Here is a 15,740-nt window from a genome sequence, read left to right on the forward strand (position 1 = left end):
ACACTTTCTCAACAACTGAATATGATCACAAGAAGTGTTGGCAAGTCAAATCCTGAAAATGACTAACTGGAACATTTTATGTTTGATTAATTCATATTTACCTTAATTTCTCCCGGTCTGTATATATGATTTGTTAATCATTTATGTCATTTTAAATTTTGAATTCTACCTAAAAGTTGTAATGGTGGCTATAACAAGATTTTTTATGATGACTATCAGCAACTACTTTCTTATGATTAAGCCATGCCTTATCATATGCATGATCATCCAAATAATTAGGATCAAATGCATGATCCTTTAGAGTTTAGAAATTCAATGGAAACTAAAATCTATAACCATCAAGTCAATTCTAATCACACATAAAAAATCTTCTAAATTGTTTTACAAATATTTCTTTAATTTATATATAAATATAGTTACTCAAAAAAAAAATGGTTTGCTTATGGTCATGCAAATATTTCTTTAATTTATATATATACAAATATTTCTTTAATCTATATATATACAAATGTTTCTTTAATTTATATATAAATTATATTGAAGTATTTATGCCCATGCTATGGTCGCATGGGCAAGTGCTTTGCTGTTATGGATGTTTTCATAAACTTTGTCCCGGCTTAGTTCAAATAAAAGAAATTTTCCAAACTGCTGTTAAGGTATAAGTTGACCTTTATTTGATGGATCAATGCCAATTCTATTGCGGCTTTTAATTTTATTTCCTTTGTGGAAACTTGGCTCTAGTCATATTAATGGTAACATTGATATTTATAGTGAATGGATTATTAATAGTTTTCTACTAAGGTAAGATAACTAGTTTATTCTCATTCACATGTTACTATTTTATTTCCGTTGCCATGTTGTTGCTTTGATTTCTTTGGGACACAGTTAGCTTGTTTCCTTTGGCCTGAGATTGCCTAGTGATAAAGTGCGGCTAGTATGCTGACCAGAGCTTAAAGCTTGTTTGATACTCAACCAAAATTTAATTAAATCAATGTTGTAATTGATATGCTTTCATATAAAGATGTCTTACTTAGCATAAGTTTGATTCTTTTCAAAATTGACTTGATACATGATATATGCCCATATTTGTTTGTGCGAGTGAGTATTATCATTACATTGTGTTTTCCACATGCATTTATATAGTAATTTTATGTTGCTTATAATCTTAATTAGTGATTACAAGTGTTTTATGAAATTAATAGATTTTATTCAAATTAGCGCAAAAATCTAGCTCAAAACCAATCAATTTTTGACTCAAGTCAAACTTAACTTGATGTGACCCTACACAAAAGTAGAAACTCTATGAACATCTTAGAAAAAAAAGTTAACCAAGCCAAACACTTTTTGGGTATTTTTAGATTTTTATCTGGTCTAAAACCGCTTTCCAAGTAGAATTTGGTAATTGTGAAAACTTCATGTTTAAATTTTAGTTTGTATTTCTGAGCTTGTGTGTAGCCTTGTTTGGCTAGCTTGTTTTTTTGCATTCCCTATGAAAAATAGATGATTATTCACTTTATTTGCCTAAAAAAATGCCCAAACTTTTTGTTGTTATTTTATAACTTCATCAACATCCATGAATTTGTTTGGATTATGCATTTATAGGTGTTTCATCGCCGCTCATGGTCTTCTGTTCGAGTTATGACTACTGAGCAAAGGTTGAAGCTGCTGAAGTATGTTAAAACTGATGATCAAACAAATAAAATCTCATTCAGTAAATGTGTAAAGACTTCCAGGGAGTTGAACCTGACACTGGAACAAGTCGGTATCCTGATCTAAACACCATCTTCTGTACCTTTTTACTTGAGTTTTCTTCTAATGAGTTATGATGTTCTTTTTCAATTATCCGTACCACGATATTTTAACATTCTTTTTGCCACATGTTTTGTAAAATTTTTTTATGGCTAGTACACCGAAGTAACATTTGATAATAGGGGTGTGCATTAATTTGTTTAAACCAAAAAAATGAATAGCCTATTTAATTCATTCGGTTTGGTTTATTGAATTAGATTACTGTTTCTGTTTAGAAAAAGAATTTTGATTAAACAAAAATAGCAAACTATGTTGTGGTTAAATGAATTCCGTCAACTAATTGATTTAATAAATTTGTTAATCAAACCATCTGAATTGACTAAATGCATACCCTTTTATTGGATTTTCAATGTTCAATTATACTCACCCCGGATCAAATAAATTGAATTATTTTTTTCTTCGATTTTATATTTTTCTACTCAGTTCGGTTCAGTTTGTTATTTGATTTGGTTAAATTGTTTTAACAAATACATCAACCAATCCATCTGAATTTACTGATTACACACCTCTAGATATCATATTTAGCATTCTATAAAATTGTTCACTTGTGAAATGTCTTTCCAATGCATGCGGAAGTATATTATGAGCACTCCACTAAATTATGGAAACTGAAATAAATAGTGATAAAAATGCAACTTTTTATAAAAGGTTTGTTGAAAAGATTGAATTTATAATTTTTTTTATTGTATTAAATGTGGATTTAATTCTGCAAGTGCACAAATCCTCAGGAAGGATTTTGCTCTTTTCTTAAATGAAGTCAGTGCTTAATGTGAGTGAAGAAGAGAGGGGGAGTTATGATTGCCTATAGCCTCATGAAAGGTTCAGTCTCGATGATAAAAAGTTGAATCAATCGCAAGCATTGATGTTGTTGATGCAACCATTGAGCCTTCTAACAAAATTACGGGAACTTCGTCTAAACTTCTCTTAAATTTTTTTTCTTATCATTTAAGCATCTTTCTTTTTATCACCAATTCTTTCTTTCCAGCTTCTATATTATTTTCACCTTCAAAATAGTCTCTAAGGTTTAAAATATTTTGAATTTGAACAATACTGTGAAGGAAAAATAGACACCCTTACAAAAAAACATGAAAATTTGTGGTACTGCCAAAAAGAACAAGACCGGTATGATGTTGATTGATCTTTACTATAATGTAAAAATTTGAGGGCTAACTAGAAAGTGTTGAACTAAAACATATGGGATTGATCTTCATGAAATTTTACGCTAGTTGATAAAGTGGACACCATTTGAGTTATTTCATCATCAAGAACTAACAAAGACTTGGAGACACAACAATTCAATAGAAATAATACATTTTTGCAAGATTACTTAAAGGAGGATGTGCATATGTAGATCCCATCAGGGTTTGACTCAATCATAGAACCAAAGATGTGTAAATTGAAAGATGACTAAATGATTTGAAGCACTATATAAGGCATGATTCGTGATGTTCGTCATGTTGATGCTCAACATGGGATACGAATAAAGTCAAGGAAACCATGTATTATTTGTGAAACACAATTTTATGAGTTTTTGTGTTACTAGTTAATGTCAATGAGATCGTCGTAACATGAAGTGACTTGGAAGATATGAAAATTTTAAATAAGTGGATGCCCCAAGTTTTTGAAATCAAGGATTAGGTAAACTAACTTGCTTTATTGGTATTGAGGTTGTAAATTTTGATTCGGGATTTTTTTCGTTCATACATAAATACATATTAGACCTATTGAAAAGCAGGCGAGTTGGGCGCCCATAAAAGTTAATTATAAATTTTGCGATTCTCAGAGGACACAGTAGTAGGAACAATTTCCTATTAATGACTTGTGAGAAGACTTATTTACTGTGATATATTATACTTTACTTACATACGTTGTTAAATGCTATACATCAATTTATGCACACTAAAGCATCTTAGCTTATGGCAATGCTTTAAATTTTATAAATTAAAAGGATCTTCAAGCAAGGAATTTTATTCAAAATGGTGAATGATCTGACTCTTAAAACCTATATGGAAGCCGGCTATGCATACTCTATAATTGATAAAAGTTTGACTTTAGGAAATTGTGGGTTTTATGTGGACAAACTAGTAATATGGATAAATTAAAAATAAAATAAAATATGGTAACAAAATCCATTTCAAAAGCGAAGTTTAAATTAATGACATTGGGGATCTATGAGTTCTTATGATTAAAAATTATCTCGGTGAATTTGAGGATTGAGTGAAAAGATCAAATGCTTTATTATGATAACTAGTCATTCATTAACATTGCATGAATTGTATGCAAAGTGATCGAATGAAACATATTGAAGTTGATAGACATTTTGTATGGTGGAAGTTGGACAATGTGTACTCCATTGGTTGCCACATGTGAGCAATTAGTTGCCTTGTTTGAAATGTTGTTTGCCTGAAGATGTGCTTTATAATGAGGTTACCATGAAGCACTTATATGCTTACAATTTTCTAGCTTGAGTGAGGTTTACACCTATTACATTTGAGACTTATGCTTCAAGACTACATGCCTCAAAGCAGATGAGGCAAACACTTGAACTTAAGTCTTAAAAATATTATTAAGCAATGTATAAGAGAGTTTAGGCTTCTAAGTTTAGAGTTTAAACTATTTATAGGTAGCGGTTGCAATTTGTTTTCTTTTAAGTTTATTGTAAAATATCAAATTAATTATTTAGTTATTTTTTAAATAATATTTTATTTATTTATTTTAATATTTTTGTTTTTATTTTCATTTTTTTGTTAAACAGTTTATTTTTTATTTTTTTTAATTTGATTTTTTTTTTTTTTACTTTTTTCATCAACTATTTTTTATTATCTTTTTTAATGAATTTTGTTTTACTTTTTTTAATTATTTTTTTATTTAGGTAATTATTTGTTGGCATATATATGAAATTTCTTTAATTTTATGATTTTTTTATTTAATCTAAGGCGTGCCTCTCGATCTATCTTGAGGCTTACACCTTGCCTCAATAAGATAAAATGCCTCAATTTTAATTTTTCCTTTTTAATTCTTGACTTATCGATATTCTCACCAATATATTATCAGTGGCAAACTTTCAAAAGTGAGCTTGTAAACTTGGAATAGATAACATTTATTCATTTACTTTGAGTGAGAGATTTGAAATGTTTGGAAATTTACCCCTTTTGTAAATGTTTATCCTTTCGTATGTAACAAGGATCTCACTTGCAAGTTGCCTTCCATGCTTAGAATTCACTGCCCATCTTACTCTATTGACCTCACTGCTTCGCATTCATTATTTTGCATAGACAGCTCGATGCCATTAACTATTCCACTTTGATAGCTGATATAATTAGCATTCCACCTTATTCTCTTTGTGCCACTATTTCGTCGATGGGGTTATTGTTTCCACTTCGCAAATCCCTGGTGCTTTCATTATAATTTATTCTGTAATTATTTTTAATTTTCTTAAATGTTGTAGGTTTCCTACTAGATGGTTTTCTTGACTGGTATAAATTGAGCACAAATGATAAAATGAAACTCAAATCAATTCTCTTCAATTCTTGTCCTTGAGCGTCATTATGGTTTTGTTGGAGTCTGAGTATCTTCACTTTTCACTGTTCATCAAGCTTTTAAGTTAGGCATTATGAATGATAGTTTATATGGTTGTCTTTTTTTTTTTTTTTTTGCAGAAGGATACTTTTTTCTTTTGTTCTCATGCGAATTTTATTTTGTTACATTTTTACTTCTTATCTTGCAATTTTTTTTGTTTTTACCTCATGTTGTGCTGATTTTGCTATGAAAGTGGGCTTTTTTAAAAAATGGTTTTGCCTAGTTCATTTACTTTTTCAGAAGTATCACTTTAAATGTGTTAATATTTTTCTTTTTCATTTTTATTTGTCCTCTAGTTTTTGCCTTCGAAGGTAATTTTTGCTTTTAATTTACTCAATTATCACTGATTCTCTTATACTCAATCATAGCATAGTGTTCACGGGTGTGACTAGAACTTATTATAAATGAAATTGATGCTTGTTTAACTGGAGTAGTTTAGTAAGTGATAGAAGTAAGCATTCCTTGAAGAGAGTTAGGAGCTGTGCAAATTTAAAGAGTTTCCGTAACTTGGGTGAGCGATGCTTTCTATTGTCTTTGTTTTGTATTTGATGTGACTTAAAGGCGTTTAAGTGGATGAAAGTTTGGAATTATTTTTAGAGCATTGTAAAACATTTTAGATCAGTTGAGGAAGCAAAATGCCCATGGGGTACCTAACATTGTAAAAGTATGACTCATTTTTAGGCCTTATGAATAATTTTTAGATTGCTGATGTGGTTTAGTAGGGGTGCAGGTGGAGAATAGTCATGCACTTCTAACATTAGCACTGTGTTAGAACCAATGACTTATAACAGCATGTCCAAATCTTCTTGATCTATTTTCAGTTATCACATCTTGAATAGATGTCACTCACCATTATTTTATTATTAGCATTTTTAAATTTATACTTGTTTGCCATGCTTTCATTTTAACATTCTCATTTTTTCATGTCCACAGCGGATATCAATGACCATTTCTTTGACCAACTTTCAGATCCATATAGTATTACATATATAATTATTATTTTATTAAAATTATCCTTCAAGTATCTTTGGTATCCTATGATTGCATAATACCCTTGAAGCACTTTTATTTTAATCACACTTGCTTAACTCTAAATGTTATAACCTCATTTATATTCCTATTCTTTTGTATACTAAATTCTAGATAATGAAACCTGTCACACCTAAGTGTTACTTTTTCCTCTGATTGTATTAGTTTATTATTATTTGTTCACACTTAAAGTTTGTAGATTTAATGCTAAGTTTTTTTTAGCATATTTTAATCCCTGTTATCTTCTGAAAATTTTCTTCTTTTTTCTAATTTTTAACCTATTTTTTAATGAATAGGTCATTTATTATAACTTTCATTTGCTAAAAGACAAACACCAATTCATTACTTGGAATATCATATATAAAATCTCCATAAACAATATGACTGTATATGATTCAGTGTTGGTTTTTGATATATTTTATTGTAAATGGAGAATTTTTGGTCATTGCAAAACTACTTCTAACAATAGCCTATGCTCTATCATACATATTTTTAAAAATTTCTATATACATTTGGCATGTTTTTTTTTCTTACTTTAATGTGCACTGAATCAATTCTCATGGCACTTAGATTAAATGATCACATGCTTTCTTAAGGTCTCAGTATAAATTACATAAATATATATTTTCTTTGGTCTCTCTGATTTTTTATTAATTGTTTTACTAAAATATCTCTTGCAACTACATCAGTTTTTAAAATTGTCATTTTTCTAAACTTATGCTCTATTTCTTTTTCTTATTGCTTCATTTATGATTTGTAAGTTTAATACCTTTATATTTAGCATAATTTTAAATTTCTTTTATTTTTAATTATTTATGTTGAAATACAATTTCTCTAAACATTTGAATAATCTCAAATTCTCAAAATATTATTAAAAATATGTTTTAGCAAAATCATTGTAATGCCTTCACATAACTTACAAAAGGTAAGTAGACATCTCATTTGCTCCAAAAGGCTTAACACTACTTCACTTTTTTGAGTTAATCAATAGTCTACCTCTTTTTATTGTTCCTTATCCTCTTTCAAATAAAATCCTCCTTAAAATTCTCATTTAATAGTTTCTATAATTTCTATTTTTTTGTCTGTTTGTATTCATGTGAATGGCATGGCATTATTGATATTTATTAGCTATAAAAATCGTTTTAGGTGCTCCGGGTCTGCTACGATAACCGACAAACGCGTCTTGCTAAGCACTTCAATCACTTGAAATATGAAGGACGGGAACAAAATGACGATGCGAACATCATTCGGCCTGTTCCTCGAAAGATGAGGAGGCTTTCAAATCATACATTGCGTGATCAAACCCAAAATGTACCTCCAGGAGAGTTAAATATATCAGATGAAAAAACCTCATTTAAGTTTGATGAGGAGGTGATGCATTTAGATTCTTGCTCTCCACCTGCAGCTGTAAATGTCCGTACCGTTCAAGCATGTAGAGACGAGGAACTGAGTCCTACTGAAGTTCAGCTCCAACCCTGTGAAGAAGCTGAGACAGCAGCTTTAATCACTAAATGTGCTTTTAATGAGCTAAAGCCTAGCCGTAAAAGAAAATTCTCTTGGACTGACAATTCAGATAGGTAGTGATTGTTCACAACTAATCTGAGTATTGTTTAGGGTCATATTTGTAATTTTAAATTTAATTTTTCATTTTTCTTTCTGTTTTTTTTTTTTCACAGGAAATTAGTTATGCAGTATGCAAGGCATCGTGCGATGCTTGGAGCAAGGTTTTCGAGAGTTGACTGGCCTACACTCTGTGATCTTCCAGCTCAGCCAAACACATGTAAAAGAAGAATGACCACTTTGAATAAGAACTCCAATATCAGAAGAGCAGTTTTGAGACTCTGTAACCTTCTTGGAGAAAGGTATACTCATTACTTGGATAATTCACGGAATAAGCCGGACCAGAAATCCACTGATATTGATAATTTTGAGAAGATTGACGAAAGTTTTATGTTGTGTGATACTGTTCATAATGACTCGGTTTCTTGTGTAAATATTTGCAAATCAAATTTTCAACATGACGGTTGGGATAATTTTGAAGACTTTGAAGTAAGGATGGCACTTGATGAGGTGTTGAAATACAGAAGGCTTGCAAAAAAGGAGGATGCTAGGAGTGTTGGAGGCAGACCTGACGGAGGGTGGACTCATAATCCTTTGTCTGATAACTTAAATTTTACTTCTCATGGACCTGTAAGTCATTAGAAACTATTTAATTTTTATCCCAATTGTGTGCCGTTCTAATTGTATTTTTTACAGAAAAAATGTAGCGCCTCATCTTGTGCTGGAGGTGTATTGCATGACAGTGACAAGAAAGATCCTGCTAAAGTAGTTGTTTCTTCTGCTACTGATCAGAACAAATTAAATAATTATTCATCTCGAGGAAAATTTCTCAAATTTAGAGGAAAGGGAAACTTAAGTCAAATATACAAATCATTGTCCATTGCTAATGCTATTGAGCTTCTTAAGCTTGTATTCCTAAGTTTTTCTAAAACCCCTGGAGTGCAAAATTTACTTGCTAGAACTCTACAAAAGTATCCTCAGCGTGACATTTTTGCAGCCTTCAACTATCTCAGGGAGAAGAACTACTTGGTATTACTCCCCCAGATTTAATTTATTTCAATTTCAAATTTATGATGACTTATGAGTTAGTTGGCATTTGAATATTGCTCACATCATTAGCAGATTTTATCTAATTTCTTATCTTTGATCCCTCATAATTTCCAGTTTCAAAATAACGCTTTATGCTGTTGGCATTTGTGATAGGCTTTTGAGAAGAGCAAATTAAATACTATACTTGAAGGTAACCTTTGCGATGTAAAATGATTAATTTGTCCATTTGTCATAAAAGTATTAGGAGAACCTTCAAAATAAATCATACATATATAAAGAGACTTCTTAATAATAGAGGGGGGGGGGGGGGGGGGGCTAAAAGTGGAAATTAAAGGAATTGTTCTTTAAGATTACCTAAATCTTAATGTTCATGAGACTGTAATTGTTGTGGTTGATTATGACGAGAAGATTGAGACTAGCTCTTTTGGGCTGTGTTGATGGAAGCCTTAGATCTTTTATCCGTCTTCTCACTGTGTCTCAACTTCTTTCCATCCATGATTCAAAAAAAGATAAAATATTAGAGTTTTAAGAAAATTATAAAATTAAAATATTCAAGTGAAATTTTTTTTAAAGCTAAGAGCCAATTCTATTTACCATTCAAAATAGTTTGTCGATGGTGATAATTTAATTTAAACTCACAATAATTAAATACTTTCATTATGTCATCGCAATGGTTGCTCACGCTCGGTAATCATGCCCTGTCTTGGAGTCAAGGGAGAGAGAAAAAAGAAAAACTTTAGAACAAGGTCTAGATTAACAACCAAGCCGACATTAGAGAAACCTCATTTCTTAAATCGCAACTCATCCAATAGAGGACTAGGATGTCTAACTTAGGGATTAAAGACTGTGATTTCGACCAAGCAAAAGGCGAATAAGCCATGGTGACTTTTTTCTTGAAGAAGAGCCATGACTCTCAGGTAAAGGACAGTCCATGTTGATGAGGCTGCCTTACTTTTTTCAGCCTTGAGTTGCTATAAAAGAAAAATACTATAAAAGAAATTGATGGTGTCTAATAAATTAAGCGAAATAAGTCGTTATAATATTTTGCACAACAAAAGGAAAAACATTTAACATCATGGTCGACCAATTGCCCATGAGTCTCTTTCAATAAAACATATACATCAAGTATTATAGTCGAATAATTATAAATCTCTTATAATGTCTTAGACATCAGCTTTTCTACCTGAAATTCTTCTTCCAGTCCAACATTAAAGTTGTCAATTCCCACATTGCTTTCTTGGACGAGTCTTAGCCTTATAGTTTGACCCCTGTTCCTTTTCGGACAAAAGCCACAACGAGTAGCAAATGAGTTGACTTTCTAGCGATGAATGTATGCTAAGCAATATTTGGCTCCAACCTGATGGCATTTCAGCCATTTCTCTAAAAAGATTGGTTGGTTATTTCTTTTATTTCCTTGCCATGGGTTCCACACGTGTGGAGACTTTATAATAGAAAATTTCAAGGGATCCTCTTACTTGTATTTCTAGTAATTTTTTAGATGTATCAATTGTTTTATATCTTTATCTATTTATTTGCATTTTCTTCTAGGTATGTGCATTGATGCGGAATGTGGAATTCAGGAAGATACTAGTCAAGTTTTATTTAAAATCATAATGGATAAACTTTTGGATAACACTACTTCAAGACTAGATGGGGTAGATTTGTAGATAAAAAAAAGTAAAAGTCAAATAATTAATTTATCACCCATTTGGAGTCATTATTATGCTTATCCCATTTTTTCTATTCAACTTTATGGAATTCTTTTCCTTTGCTCTTGTCTTAGTACTATTAAAATCCATCTTAGAATGATTAACATCAAGAACTTGATTGTTTCTATTCTTGTCTTTGGTGCAATCTCTCATATGCTTTTAGTGGCTATCTTCTTATAAGAACCCATGCACTTCTGAAGGTCAACATAAAGCAATCCAACCATTACTTTAGGCCGTTCATAATCTTGCAATTTTGAAAACTAATTGTTGCCTTAGCGCATTATTAAAACCTTTTAACCTAGATAAAAGTATGGGTAGATCCTACTAGCAATATGAAGTATCTTTTCCCATGAAAAGTATCAAGATTAAGTGATCATTTGATTACAAATATTTAGAATACATAAGTATTTCAAATACAATATAAACTAAATATGCTGTATTTGGATTTTGAATACTCATGATTGTTTGGTTGTTCCTATAATAAATTTATGAAATATATTTTTTTTTAATATTTGGTTGGAAGTAATTTGAATCCTAAAAGTTTATAGTAATATATTTTTTAAAATATATATTTGGGAGCAATATATGCTTTAACATTATTGACCTCATTTTTAGTGAAGTCTTAGTTTCCTACTCCCAGAACGCAAAATCTAGCCTTAAGAGTTCCTTGTTGGCCATCATAGCGGACTAATAATGGAGCCCACCTCCCGTAGAGCTTTGATCCACTTCTTGACTCATTTTTGTGAAGAACTCGCATGAGTGGTTTCAAGCACTCAACTTCTAGTTACAAGGGCTAAAAACCAACATATAGAGGGCCCGAAAATGAGTTCCTATAGGATCAAATGACCTTAGGTGAATCCTTTGTGACTCGAACACTTGCAAACGCCGCAATTCATGCACTCACTGCACCACACACAACTTTGACTTGATTTGACTCGCCAGTCGGCAAACTCGTCCGGACGACCTCGGATGAAGAAACGGACCGTACCAACGCGTCTGGAACGTTTATTTTAGCTAGGAAGGACACCCATATTGCTATGGTTTCGCGCGTGAGCGACTAACACGAAAATCGATGCACGTTAGCAGGGCGCGGGTCCGGGCTCAACCTAGATTTAACTTGGGTTTGATTCAGGCTGAGCAAGGGTTAAACAATTTTGAATTTCAAAAGAAAGTCCGCCCAATCTCACTTTAATTAGGTGTTATGAGCTTTCCATTTGAATTTCTCAATCAACGGAATCCATTTAATTCAAAGCCCACCTCCCGTAGAACTTCAAGTCACTTCTTGGACTCATTTTTTTTAAGAACTCGCATGAGTGGTTTCAAGCACTCAACTTCCAGTTGTAAGGGCTAAGGACCGACATGTAGAGGGCCCGGAAATGAGTTCCTATAGGATCAAACAGCCTTGGGTGAACGCCTTGGGTGAACCCTTTGTGACTCGATTATTCGTGAACGCCGCTTTTCCCGCACTCGCTGCATCACACACGACTTTGACTTGAATTGACTCGCCCGCCGGCAAACTCGTCCGGACGACCCCGGATGACGAAGGATGACGAAACGGACCACATGGATGCGTCCAGGACGTCGACTTTAGCTAAGAAGGATACCCATATTGCTATGGTTTCGCGCGCGAGCGACTAACACGAAAATCGATGCACTTTAGCAGGGTGCGGGTCCGGGCTCAACCCAGATTTAACTTGGGTTTGATACAGGCTGAGCAAGGATTAAACAATTTTAAATCTTAAATTTCGAATTTCAAAAGAAAGTCCGCCCAAGTCCGACCAATCTCTTTAATTAGGTGTTATGAGCTTTCCATTTGAATTTCTCAATCAACGGAATTTCTCAATCAACGGAATCCATTTAATTCCCAGCGTAACGTCTTTATCGAAGGGGCGTAATACAAAGATCCCGTTTTCTTCCCATCTCTAAGGACCTCGCCTTGTCTCGCCTCTTGGCATCGAAGCTCGCCTGGTCTCGCCTCTCCGCATCGACCCTTGCCTCGCCTCGTCTCTCTGCATCGAAGTTCGGCTCGTCTCCTTCCTCGGCAGCGAACGAAATCCCCGCTCACTCCTGCTCATCTCCCTCGCAGCGATCTTTCTGCGCCGAAGACCCCCCGCGGCATCGAACGAAACCTCCCGCTCGACCCCGTCTCCTCTCTTCTTCCAACGATCGAAGCGCTCGAAGCAGACATTGAACGAGACCTCCCGCTCGACCCCGTCTCCTCTCTTCTTCCACCGATCGAAGCGCTCGAAGCACCAAAGGGCCTCGCTCGACTCCCCCACCAACCGAGAGCGCTCGATCCCACTCCTGCTCGTCTTCTCCTGTCTCGATCGAAGCCCTCGCTCGCCTCTCCTCCGCTGCACTGAAGACCCCCGCTCACCTCTTGCTCGCTCGATTGAAGCTCTCCCTCGCCCCTTTCTCCTCTCGATCGCGCCTCCTGCACCAAAACTCCCGCTCGCCTGCTTCGCATCCACTCTCTCAATCGAACCCTCAGTGCAATCCTAGTGGAGCTTGCTAGGAGGCAACGACGAGATTGCAATGTACGGAGACACGAAACTCGCATTTTTCTACTTTTATTAAGCTTTGCGACTCCCTGATGAAAACCGACACTGGTGCTCTATTTCAAGAGAACCAGAATTTCAATTGTCTGAGTTGAAGCCACCTTATTGTTCTTCTCTCGCACAATTCAAATCAGGTATAAAAAGATCTGAGTGGCATGCTAGTAAATCTTTCTTAACCTTTTTTTATACTTTACATTGGCATGCTATATACTTTACATTGACATGTTATGATTAATCATATGTATCGAATTCTCAGCTGATAAACTGAATCATTGTTGTCCCATTTGTCACTTTATACTGGCTTTCTCTTCATAATTATAGTTATTTGATAAAAATTTGAATCATTCGGTCAGAGTTTTACCTTTTAGTTTTTACCATGCGCTCCTACATGATAAAATCATAATCACACGGAGGAATGTGTTGTAATTTAAAATTTCTATCAACTTCATAAAGCCAGGATATTGTCATTCTTGAGTCATCGATTTACCCCCATTAGAATGTGATTCTTTAGCATCTTCCCCAACTACAAATACGCATTTTGTATAAGATTTATAATGTTGCAGAAAACTCGTTGATGAGAACTTTGTAAAAAAAAATTGTCTATTAGAAAGACGAGACAAATTGGTGTTCAGGTCTGGGCATGCATTTTTTTACATATTAAAGTTGGAGAAACTCACCCAAGTGCCACACAAATCTTATGTATTCACACGTCTAACATTATGAGTTTTAATTCTTTTGTGGATGTGTCACTTTACCTGTCATTTTGAGGTTATTTATATATTGTTTTGGAAATAATTAAAACATCATTTTAAGGTGTCTTATACACTGATTTAAGAAAGTAATGAGCAATTTAAGTAATGAGCAATTTAAGAAAGTATTTGAAGAAAAATTAAGGCAAGAAGAATTTTGTGCAGAAATGCAAAAGAGTTTTAATTCCTTTGTGGATGTGTCACTTTACCTGTTATTTTTTTGTCACTTCACCTGTCATTTTGAGGCTATTTATACATTGTTTTGGAAACAATTAAAACATTATTTTAACGTTGTCTTATACACTGTTTTTTTTTTTTTTGAGACATTAAAAGCACCGTTTTGTGGTTGTTTTTGGTTAGAGTCGGCTCTTTTTTAAATTTTTTTTTTTTTTTTTTTTGTGGGCTGGGTTTTAGAATATTTTTTACACCATTTTGACAATATTTTGGAGCTGTTTAGGGGTGCTTTTATTGACTGATTTGGAGAGGTGTGCATACTATTTTGAGATAAATTTAAGGGTTATTTTGGGGGGTATTGTGGGTTGATTTTGGAGCAATTTTTACACCATTTTGGCACTGTTTTGAGCACTATAAATCACCACTTTGAGTGCCTTTGTCGGCTGGTTTTGACACTATTTTGGCACCGTTTTGGTGCATTTTGGTGGGATGATTTGAGGCAATATATGCATTGTTTTTGGGGTCTTTTGATGGCTGATTTGGGCTAGCCTTGAATACTGTTTTGGAGGCATTGAATGTATCATTTTGGGGTTGTTTCATGCATTATTTTGAGGAGGTTTATGTAGCCTTTAAATGTTGATTCACATGTGGTTCAGAGTTGGTTCTAGGGAGACCTTTTTTTTTCACTATTTTGGGTTTCAATCGATTGTCATTTAAATTTTTTTTTTTAGGTCGATCCACTTGCCGTTTTTCCCTTTCACTTTGCTAGTTTTGGAAGTGGGTCGACCTTTCCCTTTCTTTTGTTTTATTTCACTTTTTAAATGGTTAAGTCATAAAGATGGGGATTGATGATTTAATTACTTGGAAGATATAGAAAACCTTAAATCACCTTAAGCATAAGTTAAATAGTAGGCTTCCTAGAGTTTTAGGAGCACATCCTAGGTGAGAGCCCATCCACCTAGTCCTCAGTGTAGGCTTTCTAGAGCTTAAGCACACACCCTAGGTGAGAGTCCATTTACCTAGCCCTCAGTGTAGGCTTTTTAGATTATAGGAGCACACCCTAGTTGAGAGTCCATCCACCTTATCCTCAGTATAATCTTCCTATACTTTAGGAGCACACCCTAGGTAACCATCCACCTAATCCTCAGTGTAGGTTTCCTAGACTTTAGGAGCACACCCTAGGTGAGAGCCCATCTATCTAATCTTTGCAGTGTAACTTCCTAAGGTTTTAGAAGCATACCCTAGGTAAGAAAGAGTCCATTCACCTAATCCTCGAATGCACAGTGAAACTAGACACTTAACCCTAATTTACAAACCGACTAAGACACTAGACATGATACACCGAGACGTGACCCACGCTTCCTTAGTTAAATCAACAGTGAAATTCCCGCAATGAGTTAACTTATAGTGAAACCCAGTGCACCGGGATTTGAGCTTGGATATTAACTCAAATCCTTCTGGCAATTGGGAAAATTTGTTAATGCCACATATGGATCATCGGACTAGGATAAGTCTAGGGTCTA

General features: G+C 33.8%; 1 protein-coding gene across 5 annotated transcripts in view; it reads left to right on the forward strand.

The window, feature by feature from the left end:
* Positions 1 to 15,740, forward strand: part of LOC110032283 — a 116,750-nt gene that overhangs the window by 64,349 nt on the left and 36,661 nt on the right. For all 5 annotated transcript variants that reach the window (XM_020735878.1, XM_020735870.1, XM_020735862.1 and 2 more), the window contains exons 10-13: positions 1,603 to 1,758; positions 7,564 to 7,994; positions 8,094 to 8,607; positions 8,674 to 9,006. In XM_020735878.1, the coding sequence (XP_020591537.1) occupies positions 1,603 to 1,758; positions 7,564 to 7,994; positions 8,094 to 8,607; positions 8,674 to 9,006 (1,434 nt within the window). The remainder of the gene's footprint in view (positions 1 to 1,602; positions 1,759 to 7,563; positions 7,995 to 8,093; positions 8,608 to 8,673; positions 9,007 to 15,740) is intronic.

This window comes from Phalaenopsis equestris, unplaced genomic scaffold (genome assembly GCF_001263595.1).
Source record: "Phalaenopsis equestris unplaced genomic scaffold, ASM126359v1 Scaffold000002, whole genome shotgun sequence".
Taxonomy (NCBI): domain Eukaryota; kingdom Viridiplantae; phylum Streptophyta; class Magnoliopsida; order Asparagales; family Orchidaceae; genus Phalaenopsis; species Phalaenopsis equestris.